The sequence below is a fragment of the Mastomys coucha genome, unplaced genomic scaffold (assembly GCF_008632895.1).
Source record: "Mastomys coucha isolate ucsf_1 unplaced genomic scaffold, UCSF_Mcou_1 pScaffold1, whole genome shotgun sequence".
Classification (NCBI taxonomy): Eukaryota; Metazoa; Chordata; class Mammalia; order Rodentia; family Muridae; genus Mastomys; species Mastomys coucha.
In genome coordinates, this window is record NW_022196891.1 from 74,862,707 (window position 1) to 74,883,905 (window position 21,199).

At 40.0% G+C, this 21,199-nt stretch overlaps 1 protein-coding gene across 1 annotated transcript in view; it reads right to left on the bottom strand.

Annotated features, from left to right (window-relative positions):
* Nucleotides 1-6,914: 6,914 nt before the first annotated feature.
* Nucleotides 6,915-21,199, bottom strand: part of Adss2 (adenylosuccinate synthase 2) — a 33,049-nt gene continuing 18,764 nt past the window's right edge. The window contains exons 5-13 of the mRNA XM_031390927.1: nt 19,412-19,478; nt 19,034-19,141; nt 18,200-18,281; nt 16,197-16,323; nt 14,680-14,834; nt 13,579-13,703; nt 12,335-12,432; nt 10,054-10,203; nt 6,915-8,022 (exon numbers count right to left, since the gene is read on the bottom strand). Coding sequence (XP_031246787.1) covers nt 7,970-8,022; nt 10,054-10,203; nt 12,335-12,432; nt 13,579-13,703; nt 14,680-14,834; nt 16,197-16,323; nt 18,200-18,281; nt 19,034-19,141; nt 19,412-19,478 — 965 coding nt within the window. The 3' untranslated portion in view covers nt 6,915-7,969. The remainder of the gene's footprint in view (nt 8,023-10,053; nt 10,204-12,334; nt 12,433-13,578; nt 13,704-14,679; nt 14,835-16,196; nt 16,324-18,199; nt 18,282-19,033; nt 19,142-19,411; nt 19,479-21,199) is intronic.

Here is a 21,199-nt window from a genome sequence, read left to right on the forward strand (position 1 = left end):
CATCTGGTTACAGAAGAGTTAACTAACTGTATCTCTAATGCTAATTATGTTCCCTAGAAAACTGTTTGCACAAGAATGTCTGCTTGTAGCTTCCTGGAACCCCCCCACCCCCCAGGTGGTTCAGATTGGTAAATAAAGATGCCAGCAGTCAATAGCTGGAGAGGACAGACAGGTGGCATTTTAGGATTCCTGGGCCTTTAATCCCAGCACTTGGGAGGCAGAGGCAGATGGATTTCTGAGTTAGAGGCCAGCCAGGTCTACAGAGTGAGTTCCAGGGACAGCCAGGGCTATAAAGAGAAACCCTGTCTCTGTCCAAATGAGTTTCCTGCATTTAAATACTTAGTCCCTAATTGGTGGTCCTGTTTGGGTAGGTTTAAAAGATGTGGCCTTGCTGGAGGAAATATGTCATTAGGGACAGGATTTGAGACTTCAAAAGCCACATACCACTCCCAGTGTTCTCTCACTTATGGTCATAGTTCAAGAAGGAAGCTCCAGCCACCATGCTTGCTTGCTTGCCATGCCTTCCCACTAGGACTCATCCCTTTGTATCAGGTAACAGCTCATGATGAACAGCTTAAGTTGCATGGTAACTAGGTAGCTTAAGGTCAAACATTCAGTCTCTATTGAGGCCCAACAGCAAGCCAAGAACTATTGAAAAGGAAAGTAGTTTTCGGCAAGACTTAGAAGGGTCTAGCTCTGTGTTCTAAAGACCTGTTCTGTGATTCTGGGCCTGCCAACATCTCCAAACAGCATCCCTGTTTGCCACAGACAGGTCCAGTGGATCACGTGGCCTTGGTGTGGCAGCTTGCGGAATAGCCTAGGTTTACTACAGAGCATTTTCTTGTCGTGAGCCCAACTTAGAACCTTTAGTTTTTGGTAGTACGTGGGTCTATAAGGCGAAAATTCCCTTATTTCAATAATTTGTTTGGCAAAACTAGCAGCTTGAAATATCAAGACCAAATGAGGAATAAGTTACATATAACATACAAAGAGGCCCAGTAGGCATGGCTGACTGGAAGCAGCCTGTGCAATAACTTAACCTTTCCTTTAGGAGAGCTATCTTTTTGAAGTTTTATTTTATTTCTATTGCATTTTTCTATTTATTATTGTGTGTACACACATGTGAGGGCATGCATGTTATGTACATGGCACATGTGTCAGGGTCAGGGGACAACTTTGTCAGTTCTCATCTTCCTTTATGTGGTTCCAAGGATTGAACTCAGGTCATCAGGCTTGTACAAGAGTTCTTGTGTAGCGTTTAGTTTTATGCTCTACCTGCCTTTAGCTCCAGGACATGACAAAACTACCAGCCCCCTCCTAGCTTTCCTTAAATCCTTGGATAAAAAACACATACACACTTTCCAATTACAACTTGCCTTCTTGGCACAACTGTTGGACACCACCATCTCCCTCCTGGAAAAGCATGCACTTATCAATTCCTCATCTCTGCCTCTCCCACCTGTCTCCACCTGCTTCTCCTCTCTCCAACACCTGGCAAACTCATTCTCCTTCCTCGCCTCTCCCTTTTCTTCCAGGGACCCGGAAGTCACACCCATACTTTCTGTCCAGCAATTGGCCCATGGCTTTTTTTAATTGATAGATCAAGAACCAATTGGGGAACAAGACCTTAGCATCAGAACTAACCCCTAAAGCCTTGCCATTCAGCCATCTTACCAGCCCAAATGCTATCTTAATATTCTCCACCACTGCACTACAGAGCATTTCACTGAGAAAGATGGCCCCTAAAGTTTGGTTGGATTAATTACTGGCATACAAATGCCATATCACTGATCCTCAAGTGGTTGCTACTTCTTTTTTTTTTAAGGTTTATTTATTATCTATTTATTATAAGTACACTATAGCTGACTTCAGACATATAAGAGGGCATCAGATCTCATTACAGGTGGTTGTGAGCCACCATGTGTTTGCTGAGATTTGAACTCAGGATGTTTGGAAGGTCAAATGGTGCTCTTAACCCACTGAGCCATTTCACCAGCCCCCTACTTCTTGATTATTAGGATGAACAAGCACACTTCCACCAGCATAAAGGGCCAGTGATCAAGATCCAAGACAGATGATGATGCAGGGCTTGTGTCAAGACATCCCTATGGAAGGACAGTGAAAGTGCATGCAGGAACCAATTCTAAAAGCCTTTAAAAATCAGGATTGGGGGTGGGGGTGGGGTCACTCAGAAGCTTCATGCCATCTAGCAAGGGATGTGTGAATTTGCTTAAGCAATGGATCATACATGTGGCACACCCAGATGCAACTGGGCAGTCATAGGTTAAGCTTGTGGCAATTTGCTGACCCCAAAACCCCACATCTTCTACCCACAGGGAGAGGTGCATGGGCTCTTAGAGGAACCAGTTCTCTAGTATTATTACTATTATTATTATTATTATTATTATTATTATTTTGGTTTTTTGAGATAGGGTTTCTCTATAGCCCTGGCTGTCCTCGAACTCAGAAATCTGCCTGCCTCTGCCTCCCAAGTGCTGGGATTAAAGGTGTGCGCCACCACTGCCTGGCACTACTCTTGTATTTTAATGTGATAATAATAACCCTAATCCCCTATTGTGTGTAGTTTTACCATTCCAGGCTACCAGCTCCCTCCCAGTTTCCATTCTACTCTACCCGCCTTTAGCTCCAGGTGGTGACCAAACTACCAGCCCTCCTCTCCCAGATACCCTGAATCTGCAGTTAAAAGACAGACATAGCCGGGCAGTGGTGGCACACGCCTTTAACCCCACCCAGCAGTTGGGAGGCAGAGGCAGGTGGATTTCTGAGTTCAAGGCCAGCCTGGTCTACAGAGTGAGTTCCAGGACAGCCAAGGCTACACAGAGAAACCCTGTCTCGAAAAAACAAAAAACAAAAAACAAACCAAAAAACAAAAAACAAAAAACCAAAAAGACAGCCATAGTTTTTCCTTTCTAAGTTGCCTTCTTGGCACGATTACTGGGCACTGATATTCCTGCCTGCAAAAGTGTGCCCTTATCAATTTATTATCTCTGTTTTTCCCACCTGCCCTAAACTTCAGTGGCTAGTCCTACCTACCCCGTCAAACATCCTTGGCCACCCACCTGTAGTAGTGGCCACAGGGCCCAGCTCCCCACTAGATCTCACATGGTTGCTGTGTTCTTCCTCCAAAGCATGACAGAAACTCTTCTGCCTTCCTTGCACCTCCCTTTTCCTCCTGGGACCCGTTAACTCCTGCCTGTCCCTTCAACCCAGCAATTAGGCCCCCAGCTTTCTTTACTGACAAATCAAGAACCAACTGGGGAACAGGACCTTAGCACCAGAGCCTCCCCTTTCAGTCCCCCAAGGGTATTTATGCTTTGGGGTTTCCTAATGACTTCCAGGTGATCTCTCCCACCAGCTAGCCCTCAGCTCATGGGTCAAAGCACCAACATGGGATTCTTCCAGATGCTAAGTATTTTTCAGATTACTCCTTCTGAAACCAAAAAAAAAAAATTAAAATAATAATAATAATAATAAAAATACAGGTTCAGATCTGTGAGACACAGCATTTACGGCCCATGCCACCACAGATCCCAAACTCTTTAAGCTCTGCAAGGCCAGCTTCAGATCTGGAATCAGCCAGTTCTGAGCCAGACCCCACAAAGGTGAATCATTTCTTTTACTCCAATGCACACAAACATTAGTAAAGTCCCACATAAACCTTGTGGGGAAGCAAGAAGAAATAACATCAGCATGTTTTGTTAATGAGATGTTGAGATCATGATCCTCCTTCATACACAGTCATGGGGCCTTTAGCATTCCATGCAAGCAGTCCACCACTTGAGCTATATATCCTCAACCCCTCGACATTTTGGTTAAAAGTTCATCACTCAATGAAGTTTGACTGTTTTTCAATGGCTTTTGCCAATCTTTGCCTTATAATTGCATTTAATCCTTAAAGATTGCCAACAATTTCCACCACTTTTAGCTTTGTATGTTCTATGCCTTGTTAAATAATATTATCTCCCATTATTTTTGCCTCTTTTTGTGATTTTTTTTTTCTATTTGTTTGGTTTTTGGCTTTTTGAGACATGATTTCTTTCTCTGTATAGCTCTGGTTTTTCTGGAGCTCACTCAATAGACAAACCAGACTGGCCTCAAACTCAGAGATCTGCCGGCCTCTGCCTCCCAAGTGTTGGCTTCAAATTTTTAAGTTATTATCATAGAAAGTACAAATTTCTGTTCTAAATCTATATTTAATACCAATTTAGCATCAATAATATACAAAAATTCTGATCCTAGTAGCAGGATTACTACTAAAAATCAATTACATTTTTATTAATGCACCATGTGCCATAAATTGTTAAAACATTAATGTCAGTTGTCAAGTTGCCTTTCATGGAGATCTTTGGGTACATTTCATGTTTTATACCATTTATACTTCCTGTAGATTTATTCATTTTTCTACTAGTTATTTTTGTTTGTGGCATCCTCAGTATTTTAAGGGTCGGTATTAAAACAGATTTTCAAGTTTCAACCCCCTCAGGTTCTTAAAAAAAGTCTTCAACTTCCCCCATAATAATGTGGGATTTTTTTGTTTTTTGGAGACAGGGTTTCTCAGTGTAGCCCTGGCTGTCCTGGAACTTACTCTGTAGACCAGGCTGGCCTCGAACTCAGAAATCCACCTGCCCCTGCCTCCCAAGTGCTAGGACTAAAGGCATACGCCACCACTGCCCAGCGCCACATGTTTTGATTGTAATGTGCCAACTGGTTATGAAAGAGTTAAATTTGAGGCTTATGCTGGGTAATGAGAAAATTGCAGGTTTGAGGAAAACACAGTGGACCAAGGTCGAATATGTCCAAATAAGCCTGGGCAAAAATAAGCAGGCTGTTAGACATCCCAAGAACTAGCAGGTCAAAAAAGACATAAACTATAAAGATAGGAAAAAAACATGCAAGGACATGTCTGGGCAGACACTGAGTAGTGGGTCATCTAGTTCTCTTAGATATGGTTTAAGGTCAGATGTTCTATTGACTCAGAAATTGTCCACTCTGTTCTGCACGTAATATAGTTGATGTTTGAACCAGCCAATCATGTTTAGCCACACCGATTCCTTTGTTCCCCCAGACCTTTTCCCTATATAAACCCCTAACCCCTGAGCCTTGTGGTCGATTCCACTGTCTCCTGTGAGATACGAGTCGAACTGGAGCGCTCCAATATTAAACTGCCTCATGTGTTTACATCAAGATGGTCTCTCGTGATTCCTTGGGTGCGTGTCCTCCCAAGACTTGATGGGGGTCTCCCTACGGGGGTCTTTCAGTTAAGGCAGACCTCTTGAGCCAGATGTGGAAGGACACACGTGGGAAGTTTAGTCCAGAAAGTTCAAGGTAATTCTGAGCTACAAGGTGACTGACTTCCAGATCAGCCAGGACCATGTAAGATTCTATCTAAAGTAAACACACACAACCTCTCATATCTTTTCAATTATGTCTGTCTGCCCTCCTGATTCCATAGCATTCAATTAATATCAACTATGTATACTAACCTTCCCTGCTAAAGTATCTCATGCTACACTTGAGTAAGGTTAACTTTGTTGTGAGTCCCACTTGCAGACATTCAATATATTAAAATTTTAAATTTTAAGATATGGGGGGCTTGGTGAGATGGCTCAGCAAGTAAGAGCACTGACTGCTCTTCTGAAGGTCCTGAGTTCAAATTCCAGCAACTATATAGTGGCTCACAACCATCTGTAATGAGATCTGATGTCCTCTTGTGGTGTGTCTAAAGACAGCTACAGTATACTTATGTATAACAATAAATAAATCTTTAGGGAAAAAATTTTTAAGATGTGTATGCCCACTACATCCTTGCAAATATTCATGAAGACCAAATGACAGCCTCAGAGCCCCACAACTGCAGTTGGAGGCAGCTGAGAGCCACAGTGTTGGAAGATAGCAAGTGATCTAAACTGCTGCGCTATCTCTCCACACCCTGGCTTAGGTTTCCCAGCTTAGCAGCTCTGCTGCTGCTCAGCTACCACAGGCATACATATTTCTACCTACAGCAATCTCTCATAACATCAATACTGGTTATTTGGCTGAGCATCCCTGAATCCACCGCCAACTTCACCAACTCCTTCCCTCCTTCCTAATTTGGTTTCATTTCTTCACCTCTGCAGATCTTTCCAGTCTGGACCCTGAACATTGTTTCTCATCCCATTCATCTAGTTAGTATTATGTTTAGCTGTCTCCTAGGAGCCTTCTCTGGCCCTTATCAGATGCTTTGATTAGGTTCCATTCATTTCACCATGTACTGCTTCAATAAAACATCATTCATCAATGTTTAAGATACTGCTGCCAGCATAAGTCACTTGCCCCAATGACTGCATATTCAGTATCTCTCAGGATATGGCATATAAGACTTGTTAAATAAAATTGTAATAGTTATCAATGATTTGAAGGACAGCAGACCATCTCTTCTAAGCAACTGATAGTTCACATTCAAAGAGAAACTGAATTATCCAGAGTGGCTTAAAATCAAATAACAGTAATGGGAGACATTCTGGGTATTGCAGTAAAAATTCCTGACTTGAATGAAAACATGCTCATTACTGAAAATGTGTTTCAATAATGCAATGCTTATAGCCAAGAATACAGATCTTCCAAGGTCTTTCAGTTTCCACAGGGAAAGAAGCAGGATTTACTGCCACTTGCTCTTTTAACATGTTAAATGGCTGGAGGGATCACCAATGTTAATCATTTATTGAACCCAATGAAATCGCTACTATTTTAGAATCTTTCTTGAACCATGCATTAATCAAAATATTTCATTAAAAAAAAAAATTAGATCCTCCCAAAGATTCTACTGATCTCTGCCCACCTTGTCCCAGAGTGCATGGGACACCCTTCTCCCTACTAGTATTATCAAGAACAGAAGAAAAACAACACACAAAGCATACTGGAAATATTTGGTTCCTTTTAATCAGCTATTGGTGGTATAATAAAATAATTTCAAGTGATGCCTAATTTAAACATTTAATGGTTCGTGGAGGGCACTCTCAGCACAATGTAAAGCCTCAGTGTCAGTGACACCTCTCTGCTTTTACAAGAAAGGAGGGATGAAGGCATGGTCAAAATTACGGCTGACAGCGTGGACTCATGTGGTCACTTATGGGTCACTTTGGATGTATACTGGCAGGAGAAATGCTGGAAGCAAACCCACTGTTCTTAGAAACAACAGTATACTTAAAAAAGAAAAGGAAAAGACGTACATTTGAGCTCATATCTGAAAACAAAAATATCCACCAAATATCACAACAGATTTTTAATAATTATTTTCTAACATTAAGACTGTTATTGTAGAGAAGCATTTCTTCTTCTTGAACACTCAATTTAATGTGCACTGTATTAAATAAATCACAGAGAGAACTAAGTTCTGTGTTCTATACAAATTAAAAGTCCCATGAACAAACTGCCCCCACCCTATCAAAGCTCAATTTTGCAATGGTCTCAGCAGAAAAGCAGTTCACAATTTAAACAGAATTCTTAGCATTACAAAAGTTGACAGAACCCCTATCTTTTCATCATTTTTTTTCTAACAGCAGAGATTACAATGACAGAAGTGAATGATCAGAATGTAAAAATATTTGTGCAAAATTGCATTAATTGTTCTCACCATCTAATCGGGGTAAAAACTCAAACGCAATAGCCATAATGAAGAAAAGCTATGCTGGAAGTTCTAGATGTCAAACGAGGATTATACAGTTACTAACCATGGAAAGGACTGTGCGGCACCATGAGAAGCAGAGCAACAGATGTGGCAGACATGCCAGCCGGGAAGCTGGATGAGGGTGCCAGGCTAGCCATGACAGCAATCCGTCAGAGATTGCAAGCCAATGCCAGCTGAAAACTCATTTCAATGTCTTTATTCTTGAATTTGCGGACCACAGAGAAATGTTTAAAGTCTTTTTCCCTTCCTCTCAAGGAATGTGTCATGCATTGCTGGCAATCCTTAGAAGAGCTGAATCATGGACTCTCTGGATTTACCTACACCAATCCATTTAACTGGAAAACAGAACAAGAAAATAGATCAAATCTCTTAGGCATTCACCCCTTGGTAAAGAGAGGACAGTCCTGCTAGGCAAGAGCTAACGTCCCAGCTCTCCTACATTTTAAGATTAAATCAATGCTGTATTTAAAAAGTAAAGGTTCGCCGGGCGGTGGTGGCGCACGCCTTTAATCCAGCACTTGAGAGGCAGAGGCAGGTGGATTTCTGAGTTCCAGGCCAGCCTGGTCTACAGAGTGAGTTCCAGGACAGCCAGGGCTATACAGAGAAACCCTGTCTCAAAAAACCAAAAAAAAAAAAAAAAAAAAAAAAAACAAAACAAAACAAAACAAAACAGAAAAAAAAGTAAAGTACTAGGTTTCTCCAGTACTATGAGTGACTGACATGAATTTTTTAAAGTTATTATTTCTTAAAGGTTGATGTATGCTGTTAATATTACTTCTTAAAGTGCAATGAATACTGAACATCTTTCATCTCAAAAACAAAGAACTATAGGTATAATTCTACTAGATAATTTAGTATGCAACAGAAACCTTTTTAAGATGGATTAAGTAATATCCATTAATACAGATTTTGAGAATCAAAAGGAATGGGTTTCTGTTGAGTTGGCTCAGTGTTGAGAGTACGTGCTGCTCTTGCAGAGGAGATCCTGGTTCAATTCCTAGCACAAAATGATTCAAAACCATTTGTAACTGTGGATCCTGAAAATCCACACACTCTCTTTTGGCTCTGTAGGCATTGTACAAATGTGGTGTACATTTAGGCACACATAAAATAATAAATCTTAATGAGTTCTTCTCCATGTAATATAATTTAGCATATTATAAACATAAAACATGACTTGTTACCCTTTATATTAGGAAATTTATTTAAAATTGAAAAACCACATACTATGCTAGAGTACTTTTGGTGTTTTATTCTAAACATGACAAAAGACACCGGAAAAACAGTCATCTTCAGATACAGTCATTTGAGGAAGTAAACTGATCTTTTAAGACATTAGAAAATCTAATTGCTGGTGGTGCACACCTTTAATCCCAGCACTTGGGAGGCAGAGGCAGGTGGATTTCTGAGTTTGAAGCCAGCCTGGTCTACAGAGTAAGTTCCAGGACAGCCAGGGCTATACAGAGAAACCCTGTCTGGAAAAAAAAAAAAAGAAAAAAAAAAAGAAAATTAAATTGCAAATATTTCTGCTTTGGGTTTTTTCCTATAAGGTTTCTTGTTATATACTCGTACAAAAGAATTGATGAGCTAGTTTCATTTTCAGTTCTTGTTTTATGACTTTTAAGTGTACCAGGCAGAAATACAGTGTACTAAATTTTACATATATATTTTTACTGTTGTTTTGTTTTTTGTTTTTCAAGACACGGTTTCTCTGTGTAGCCCTAGCTGTCCTAGAACTCACTCTGTAGACAAGGCTGGTCCCGAACTCAGAAATCTGCCTGCCTCTGCCTCCCAAGTTCTGGGATTAAAGGTGTGCGCCACCACACCAGCTTTTGTTTGTTTGTTTGTTTGTTTGTTTTTCATCTTCTTGATCAGTGATTGATGGAGGAAGGCCATTGTGGGTGGTGTCAGTCCTCGACAGATGAAGGGCTGAACAAGCCACCAGGAGCAAGCCACCACTCTTCATGGCCTCTGCATCAGCTCCTGCCTCCCAGGTTCCTGCCTTGTTTGAGTTTCAAACAATGAGTATCAAGATGAGCAGTAATGTGGAACTGTAAGCCAAATAAACCCTTTCCTTCCCAACTTGCTCTGGTCACAGTGTTTCATCACAGCAACAGTAACCAAAGCATGAGATGTCCTTCTTAAATATTCTCATTTCCTGAGGTCTATCCAAGATTTCAACTCTTAAAGCAGCTTTAGGCCATAAGAAAATAACCACCACCACCACAACAACAAAAAACATTTTCTGATGAGGGTGAAAGGCATAAAAGTATTATTAATCAAGAGAAATGACAAGACCAACATCCCAGGGGAAAATAAAAATCAACAAACAAAAAGCTAAAGACAGATGCTCATAAAGTGTTTACCTGGTATTTGAAGCTCATCTTCAATAAACCGAACATAATTTTGTGCGTTGACAGGTAGCTCCTTAAATGTCCTTGCATTAGATATGTCTGTGTTCCATCCTGGGAGAGTCTTATATTGAACTTCCACTTTACTTAAGACTTCATGGTTTGCTAAAAGTTAAGGAGTATATGTGATTATAGAACACAGGAGCCTATTGCCAAATGACTGACTGACTGATTCATTTAGAGACACAGTTTCTCTTCTTTCCAGTCTGGCCTTACATCTTGGCAATTCTCCTTCTTTAAGCCTATCCAAATCCTGGGATTATCAACATGAACCCTTACGGCCAGTTCAAATGACTGACAAAATAAGGTTCAAGGACATTATCAAAGTCTTCAAAACCACATGGGTCAGAATTCCATTTTCAGACCTTTAGAAAGGTGAGAACCAGCACCTAGCCCTCTAGGGTGGTATTTCTTCAACAGCATGATTACACACTCTTAGTGAAGAAAGACTAGATGCTATCACATCAGTTACAGTGGCTGGTGAATGGGCTATACCAAACTTTAAGCATCTGCATCTGGAACATTTTGAATTTCTGTAGTATTGACTGTGTGAATATACCAGCAACTTCACAGAAGGCTGGGACGACATCAATCCTCTGGGAAATCTACTGTGGGATGAAAATTTTCTTTATTATTTCACCTGATGACTTTCTCTATATAGCCCCCTACTAGAATCTGCATGTACACTACAAATGAGCAGTTTCTCAGACTACAGACTACCTAGTAGACAATGTGGGAAAATCCTCAGGTTTCCCTCTTCAGAGTGGAGAGTCTCAAGAATGATTCATACTACAAACCAGCTAGAGAGGTTTGTGGCAACATATTAGGCTTTCCATAAGAACATTAACAAAACACAAAACAAAACGATACAAGTTCAAGATGGCCATCCATCAATTCAATGGTTCCCTAAAGTAAAAACCCATAGTGCTCAGAGGAAGACAACAAATCTGAGTGTCTAATCTCCCCTCTGTATGTCTAATATTCAAGGGAAGCCATGAGACACAACAATGAGCTACACTCCATGTACCACTGCTCTCACCATAAGCAGGGTTTCTGAGAATATTCTACAAAACACTTCATGGATGAAAATCGCCATCTTGGGAGTATTTCTGGAGGAATCTGGCCCAATTCAGCTTAACAAAACAAAAACAAAAAAAGCATAAACTTTATGTTTGAGTTTTTAATAGTTTAAAGAAATTTGAAGTGCAATTATGATATATCTTGCCATGTCACTATACTATTTTCTTTGGTACCTGAGCTATATTAGAACAGCTTTGAGATAGCATTAATGACCAGGGTATTAACATATAATTGAATAATCAATTTTCCAAGTAACCGTGTCATAAAATGTTAAAAGATGCCTGGTTTTCTGTAAGAGAAGTTGGACAGATGACGGCCTTTCCATGAATGTCCAGCCTTAGAGTCACAAAAGCGTCCCGGCCTGCCATGTTTCATTACGGTTGTCAATACTGCTTCAACTGGCATTTCCTTGATGTTTAGGAAGACTAATGTGAAAAACCAGCAGTTTCCACTTCTAAAGCTAGAAACATTTACTGAATTCCCAAGTAACTTAAGACAGGCTTCAAAACCTTGCACTGTCTCAAGTAGGCGGTTCCTTCACCTGCAAGCTTCAGACAGAGGTGAGCAAAACCACCTGGAGCTTGGAGGGCGAAGTAAGGTGATGTACCGAGAAGAGCATAGCACAAGACACAAAAGTCTTCTTTTTTATCCTTCTTCCCCCAGGAAGAGAGAGCTCTTCCTCCATGGAAATCATTCATTTAAATTTTTTTCTCCCCCACCTTGATGTTGCTAAAGAGAGGGGTCTTTCTATAAATTGTCCAGACTAACTCTGAACTCCTGAATTCAAGAGGGCCTCTTGCCTTAGGCTTCTAAGTAGCTGGGCCACAGGCAGACAGCACCATACTTAGTTTATGTATGTCAATTACTATAACTTCAGAAAGTTGAAAGCTTGAAGCAGCATGATCCAAACATCTTTCTTATTCTGAGTTAAAGCACATGCTTGTAACCCAACATTCAAATTAATACTAGTTTTAAACAAAATGCCTATAAGTGAGTTTATGTGCATTATTAGTAAAATTCACGCCTATAAAAGATAATCTTATAAATAAGTAGCAATTACATATCATATATAATATATAGTTAAAAATAACATAACTTATAATAGATTATAATAATCTTATAAATTTTAGACACAACTTAAAATACAAAAGAGTACCTGGGAAATGAGGTATGATTTCCCCATCTACTTTGTAAGCAACTCCAACTTTGATTTCCGTAAACATATCCAAAATATCCAACTTGGTAAGGGCCAACCTAATTTTGAAAGAAAAGACATTGTTGGAACAGCATACTTTTGGCATCCAGTAAGACTAAGACAGGAAATCCATGCAAAGCTCAAAGTTCCAAAGCAAGTCTGAAAACTAGTTAGGATTGTACTTGAAAGCGTGCCACACATAAACATCACACTGATGAGGACATTGCATGGATATGTAGTCTTCATAGTACACCCGAGTTACTTTCTAGTAATTACAACAGATCTTCACTAGCTTCACACTTGCTCAGCTTTCTCACTGGATGACTATGGGAAGTCTGCCTGGAGTTAAGGATGCACTTTGTGCCAGAGGGACACAGCAGAACGCACTGTTCCACATCATTTCCACACATGCTACAGCCCAGCTCTTCGTTCTGGTTAACATCACCTCCACCCTTCTGATCAGAGACTGACAGAGTAAGGAAACGACCTCTTCATGATACATCAAAGTTTCTCGAAAACTGACTGGAAAACAGGATTTTAAGGGAAAAATCTGTGAAAATTAGATAAAACACTAGGTTTGGGATTCTGATCCATAAATGTTAAGAGTTTTCTGTTTTGGTTGTTGTTGTTAAAAAAACAAAACTCATTAGAAGTTCAGCCTAATTAAAATTAATCCAGATACAAACAAACTTACAGTGTATTTTATTTTCAATGATCTGGATAGTGTATCTATATCTTAGCTCATACCATAACCTTGATTTAAAGATGATGAAAGTGAGACTCAGAAAGGTGAGTACATGCAGTCACATCAGCCGACGTCAGATAGAGTCAGCCCACATACTAAGTCTCCATGCGCCATCCCCACCTCTGTCTACATGTGCACTCTTCACCCTACCCACCCACCTAGCCGTCCATTCGCTCCTACCTTCCTATCTATGTTGCCGCTGCCCTCTACAGAAATACTCATGAGGTCAGATGATCGGCATTCTTTCTAAAGCACCGGGTATCCAGAATAACCTGGGAGTCTCTTCCTGCACACTTTCTTCTGTATCTCATTCCACTTCTGAAACTATAATTTCATTCTGGAGGCAAACGAGTGAAGCTTCTCTGTTAAGGGACTCCCAAGTTTACTTTCTACAGAATCAAATCTGTGGTTACCGACTGTCCACCATTTCCTAAAATAAATGTTTCTTAAGAACACTCACGCAGTAAATCCATTGATCATATGAGCATATTTGAGTGAAACAAGGTCCAACCAGCCACATCTTCTTTTCCTTCCAGTAGTTACTCCAAATTCTCTACCCCGTGTTTGTAATAATTCTCCAACTTCCTGGATAACAGAATTTATGAGTTAGAATATCAGAACGATGTATATCCAGAGAATTATAATACACACACACACACACACACAAAACAAAACAAAACCCCTGTATTTCTTTTAATAAACATCTTTGTAAAATAAGACAAAAACAGGAATTCCATGGAAATGACATTATTTGGAATATATTTGGTTTTGATTTTATTTTTAAATTTTTTAAGGTAATATTTTTAAACTGTTACTCTATTCTGGTCAAGTGTAGACTGACATAATAAACAGTTAAGTGTTGTCAATTAAGATCGAGTTGCTATGGTCTTAGACATGTCCACAAAAAGGCTCTCGTGGTGAAGGCCTGGTCCTAAGCAATTGGCAATATTGCGAGGTGACTATATCATGAGGACACCAATGTGATCAGGGGATTGGTACTAATGAGTTCACAGCTGAACAGAGTATTAGGAGGCAGGACAGAGGTTGTTGGAGGACAGAGGTTCCTGTAGTATTCCTTTAAAGGTAAGGCTAGCTCTTGCATATTGCTCTCCCTTGCAGCTTCCTAACTGCCATGGTGAGATGATGAGCTTTCCTATACCATGGTGAGATGATGAGCTTTCCTATACCATGGTGAGATGATGAGCTTTCCTATACCATGCCCTTCTGCCTCAGTGGACTTACTGTCTTACCACTGGCTCCGAAACAGAATAGAGTAACCACAGACTTGAAACCGTGAACAACAACAAAAATACGTCTTTCCTTCTTTTAAATTTCTCATGTAATTTTCACAACAAAGGAAAAGCTCAAAGAAATACATTATTAAAATTTATTTAGATGGACAAACCTATCTAATCATTCCAGAATCAATTCAGGATTCCATTATAGTTTCCCTAAGTGTTAAGGCACACCAAATGATCTCGTAAATGAAGAGAGAGGGAGGCAGGAGTCAGCTAAGACTGGGTTGGGGGACAGGGTTTTTCTTACTGAGAAATGGACTTACATTGTCTTGCTCTGTAGGAAAGGCACCAATACCAACTCTAGTGGTGTAAGCTTTCACAACTCCATATACTTCTCCAACATTTTGAGGGGGCATACCCAAACCTGTACAAACACCTCCAACAGTACAGTTTGAAGAGGTCACAAAAGGGTAAGTGCCTAGAAAATAGAAAACAAGCAAACACACCAACCTCGAAGATGAACACAGGGATGCAAACACTGTAACACAAAAGTTCCATTACAACCATGCACGAGTCTACTCCAGGCACCTGACAGACTAGACCATATTTGTCACTGTCCTCTCTCAAGGGTTCAATATGCAAGCTTTGAGTCTCTTTGTCTATAATGTTAAAACACAGTTAGAAATGCAGGTGGTTAGAGCGTTAGTTACAGAGAGCCCCACAGCGCTGCAGCGGTGCCTTGGCTCTCTATGGTACGTACTGACTAGTTACAGAGGAGCTCATGTAGAAACCCACCTACATATTTTGACTGAGTCCTGTTAATTCCAAGCAAATGACTCCCTGGTGGACATATTTAGGGTGCAGCAAAACCCTGGGCAACAGGAAGTTTGTGGTGTTCAACATTTCCCAGCTTTTAAACTCTATTCAGAGAAACCCTCAAGTCAGAGGAACAATTATGAGGGTACATTTTCCTTCCCGTCATACTTAACCACTCACTCTGCTAATTATATATTCCCTTTCCATATTGAGAAGGCATATTATAGGATAAAAGGATAAATATATCTATTATAGACAAATATATTCTCTTTAATTAGTTAGTATCTAGAGCCAATGAAATGTCAAGAGGCTGAGGGAAGGCTCAGCAGTTAGGAGCACTTGCTGATTCCCAGCACCCACTTGATGGCTCAACAGCCATCTGTAACTCTATTTCCAGGAGATCCAAGGACTTCAGGCCTCCAAGGCCCCTTCATCCATGTGGTGTACAAAATACATGAAGGCAAAACACTCAAACCATAAAATAAAAATAAGCAAATAAAAAAGAAAAGAAATGTCACCCAGAACTGTTAACAGTATAAGAAAACATTTAGATATAACCACCAACAGACTAATGAAGACAGTTATCTAAATAAGTTTAGCTTAACCATGAGGAAGAAAGAAATGCTGGGTCTACCAGAAAGTCTCATGTACAGAGTTAGCATAAACAGGCTTTCCTAGATCTCAAAATAAGTTTAATCCAATTTCTATATTTTAAAAGACTTAAAGGTAATATTATTTTACAGTTCCAGAGAAACAGTAGTTGAATAAAGCAACAATTCACAATCTGCAGAACTCCAAACCCACAGAATCCATTTGTAATGAAATATAAAACTTATACTGTGCTTGCTACAATATATTATAAAAACAAAAACAAAAAACCAAGCCTTACTATATTGACAAGCTACCTCATCCCCAAATACACAATCTAAGTGCACTATTTATAACCTCCTTAATGCTAACATTAATGTTTATATCTAAGTACTTTGAGCTCAGTCAAACTCCCTATAAATCATATCTCACTTACCAAAATCAATATCTAACAATGCTGCGTTTGCACCTTCTACCAAGATTTTCTTGGGTGGTCCATGGAGGGCCTCATATAGGAAATAAACTCCATCTCTCACCATCGGTTTAATCCTTTCCATATAACCCTACACAAAGACAAAAACCAGTTTCCATGTGCACTAATACATTGTAACACCAGTCAAAGTGTAAACTATCTGGCCTTCCACAGTGGAAACTGACAAATGAGAACAGAAAGGCGCCGGTGACAGGCTCATCCTAGTACAACATTTGGATTAGCACTGGCCTCCCAGAAAAGAGTGATTAGTAATACAAGGGCTAGGGATGTGGCACAGTAGCAGAGTACTTACCTAGTATGTGTGAGGTCCTGAGTAACACACACATGTGCTGTAACATTTAAAAGTTCTATAACAGCTTCACTGGAAACAGTGTAAATGCTTACTTCATAAACTAGCTTCCAGGAAGAATAAAAAGAGCCACTATCTGTTTATATTAGGTGGCACTTTTAAATTTTTTTTTTTTTTTTTGCTTTGCTTTGTTTTTTGAGACGGGGGTTTCTCTGTGTAGCCCTGGCTGTTCTGGAACTCACTCTATAGACCAGGCTGGCCTCAAACTTAGAAATCCGCCTACCTCTGCCTCCCAAGTGCTGGGATTAAAGGCGTGCGCCATCACTTCCAGGCTCACTTTTAATATTTTTAGATATTTGAAAAGCTGCACCTATAACTAACTACTCCATGTAACTAACAACTTTCAAGTTCAAACACCAAAATGTGGTAAGAACATAAACTACACTACCAAGATTGCAAACATTAGTGACTGAGTGCTGTCATTCTTTATGACAACTCTGTAACATGACATCAGTCCCTAGTACCAGCCACTAGCATGAGGTGCTGGTGATGTTTAACCTCAGAATTCATGTAAAAACTGGAAAACGCATGTCCCCGAGGACTGCGGTACAGCCGCAGTAGATCCTGGTTTTGACTACGGACACCAGGAACAATAATCCCAGGCGCTGCTTACAAGGGACCCGAGTGAAGAGGCTGCACCTGCAATGAATGTCTGTGTGTGGCCCCTCATTGGCACTTGTCTTTAATCTCTTACTTATATTTTAGTCCTTTCTATATGGCTAAAAAAAGCCCTGGTTCAACATATGCTACTTATGAAGGAAATCTTCTTTGGTTTCTTTTGTTGTTGTTTCTTTTTCTCCCCTTGAGCCCCAACCCACTCCCATTCCCCTCCTGCTCAAGGCTGAGTTCCTGTAGGCTGAGCTCCACTTCAGTGTGTAGCTGAGGATGAACTTCAGCTTGTGATCGATCACCTTCCTGCTTCCACCTCTAAAGGGCAAGAATTACCCATGCAGGCCACCACACCCAATCATAAGAATCAGAAACAGACCTAAAGTCTACAACTATTAAAGAACGACATATGGTATGTACATTCTTACCCAGATCTGAAAACAAAATTCAGTTTTAAAGAAGTAATCAGCAGGCATATAGGAAACAATGTGGGATTTACCAGTGACTGAGAAGGCCCTGCCAACTCAGGCATCAGTGGATCTCACAGCTATCACTGATAGTCTGCTCTGGTGGCCAGAAAGGTTAGTTGTCTCAGGAACTGTTACCAATCCTACCAGCCGACTTTACGAGTTGCCACACACCGTCCCTTTCTTTATTGATCCACAATAGCCATGCATGCTTTCTTCATAATGCAAATCTGGGCGTCCTCGTGCTCAAAATTCTCTAATAGCATCCCTCGGTCTCTTAAATAACAGCTAAGTTTCCTGCAAGTGCATCTGCGACCTATGGCCTGGCTACTTTCACATCATCATTCCTTTTCCCATCCAGTATTCCATCTAGACCTAACTGTGTGAAGTTACACAGACATGCTATGTCCAGGGTTGACTGGTCACTAGATAATATGTAAACCTGAAATGGATGAAAAACTCAAATGTCAGTTTGGCAAGTTGGAATTTAGAAGCCCATTACTGAGCTAAGTAAGCATTACCTTGAGTTGCTGTAATTCACCTTCAATGTCTATTTCCAACGTTGGGTATATAGACTTATACTGGTTAGCTAGAACTTTGAACCTGAGAAATAAACACATCATGGCATTAACTACCTTACAGAATACTTCAAATAATATCACCCAAGTCAAGTGATCTCTGTGCCTTATAAATGGTCTTAAAAGCAAATTAGTTTGGAAACTGAAGTTACTTTTGGAGAAATAAAACTGAAGTGAGAAGGTAAACATTATTCATTATTATGCACTCAAGATACATTTTCATGTATAAGACAAAGTATAATTAAGGTGATGTGTGTGGTTGAAGAAAAAGGATTGGAATAGCTAAAATCTGAAAATACAAAAGACAGATTATATTCTAGTGTGTAAAAACATGAAAGGGGGCACACAATGTTCAGACAGTAGCAATATCTCTCCTCTTCAGTGCATGGCCTGCCAGAACTACACTTCCCTTGAAAATCATTTTATAAAGGATATGTCAGTATAGCATTTCTACTTTTAAAGATGTACCCCCAAAATTTACGAGGACATGGAAGGCTAATTATTTCTGGATAGGAAGAAATAATTATAACATCCTACCTATGACATGTTTAGCACATCAGAATGCCACACTGGGAACATTTCCTTTCATGGAAAACCAGTCCACATGCCAGTCCTCACAAACAGTATGGCTGGCTCTGTCCTCTTAGGATACTATTCTTACACAATCATCAGCTATTTACGAAATAAATGTGAATACTGATGCTACAATTTTGTATTCTGGGTCTTAAAAATCTGTTTGTTTGTTTTTTTTAAATATTGAAAAGACAAGTCTTTTACCTCTCAGAGAAGCTATCAAAGTCAGAAACAAGATCACACATCCGAAGTCCGCTCCGAGCAGCTTTAGAGGAATACACAGGGCCAATACCCTTTTTCGTGGTACCCAAACTTAAAAACAAACCAAAACAGCTTCAAGTTACACAAGGAAGATGTAAGTCCTGTTGTCAGAGCTTTTCAAAGAAGGAAGTTACATATGATTATTTCTTATTTGTGCAATTTCCTGTGAGCTTATTTGCACGATCTAACTGGTCTTCTCTGAAACCTAGGGAACTATTCTAATCTATCTTGGGTTTTGTTTTGTTTAATCTTGGGCTCACAATTTATTCATAAGGATGTAGATGTGCTCAAACTATATAAAAATGAAATATAATGTCATACTTTTTTCCTGCTTGCTCTTGTCTCTGCTGTTCCTGGATACCATCAGCTGCTTGATGAAAGTCAAACACTGAGGAGAGATCAAACAAAGCACAGCTGTTACTGAAGCAAAGATAACATTCAAGGAGAAATGCCCTACTCCAAACTATGCAGAGGAGATCCTCCCAGCCTTGCTTCTGACAAAGTGTAGAGAGATATGTTTCTAAAAGTAACAATGGCAACTTATACTTGTCATTTCAGCACTAAACAGGCCGGCAGTAGGAGGATCACAAGTTTGAGGCAGGCCTGAGCTATGTGGTGAGTCCCAGGCCAGCCTGGATTACACAGTGTTTTAAGAAAGCAAAAAAGAAGAAAAAGACAAAAGGCCAATTTTAGCATATCCTAACCTAAAACTCAATAAAGTTCAATCATAAAGATACCCTCCTTCTTCCTCTACACCTTCAAGTTCTGGACCCCTGGGATTAGAATTCACCTCAATACCTCCCCTTTTCTTCTGCCCTAGGCCCAAACTTCACATAATCTTTCACTAAAATACACTCTAGTCTGTATGCCTCTTTCCAGTCTTGGACATGGGTCAAAATTATTTAATGCATCCAAAAATCTCTTGCCAAGACACAAGCAAGTCATCACACCCTTGTCTTTGAAACTTAAGGGCTTTCTACTACTCTTCAGAAAAGTCTTATAAGGTAAACATTGTTCTGCTCACACCAGCAGTCCCTGACTACAACTGTAAGTTTCCTGGGCCGTGTGCTTCTTTCTATGTATACATACACACTTACACTCCCTAACACACTCTCTGAGTAACAGAATAATGTCAGTTTGCTAGTTAATTTCTGTAGCAGCAAGTGTTCAAATATTTACTGACTGACTACATAAGCAGTTCACAGGCTGGCAGGTCTAGGGTTTGGTTTCTGAACTTCTAACTTAAGTTTATGTGCTAAATAGCTTTATAATTAACAGACCATAAAACTCACCAGTCTCAGGTATTATAATTTGATGATTTTTGCATATTATGCCACTATTTCTTTCCACCAATTATGTTATTTCAAGATAAATATATTGAAATATGGATGCAAAAGTTAAACAGAATGACTGAGTTTTTAGAATTAGGGGAAACATTTGTAAAAGAACAACTTAAAAACATTAAAAGACACACATTAGAGAAACTAGAGAACTCTGATAAAACCTGGACTAAAACTGCCCTCTCAGCCTCCAAGCTATGCAGAAGTATCATTTCCCTAATCTGAGACAGTACAAACCAGGAGGGCAGCTCCACCTGCAATAGCCTGCTGGGCAAGGTGAAGTCACAGCTCTCTCTGGCAAGCCTAGGGAGAGTTCTGAGAATTTTTTTTTTTTAGGATTTATTTATTTACTACATGTAAGCACACTGTAGCTGTCTTCAGACACTCCAGAAAAGGGCATCAGATCTCATTACAGGTGGTTGTGAGCCACCATGTGGTTGCTGGGATTTGAACTCAGGACCTTCAGAAGAGCAGTCGGTGCTCTTAACCACAAAGCCATCTCACCAGCCCGAGTTCTGAGATTTCTATATGTCAACTATATTACTGATGCTGAGTTTGCAGTGTGTGAATTAACACACGTCTCGGAACCACATAAGTAGATAAAAGAGCATCCTTAAAACTATACTGAAATATTACATATTCAATGGTAGCTACAAGAATGTCGCAGCAGCCGGGCAGTGGTGGCACACGCCTTTAATCTGAGCACTTGAGAGGCAGAGGCAGGCGGATTTCTGAGTTCGAGGTCAGCCTGGTCTACAGAGTGAGTTCC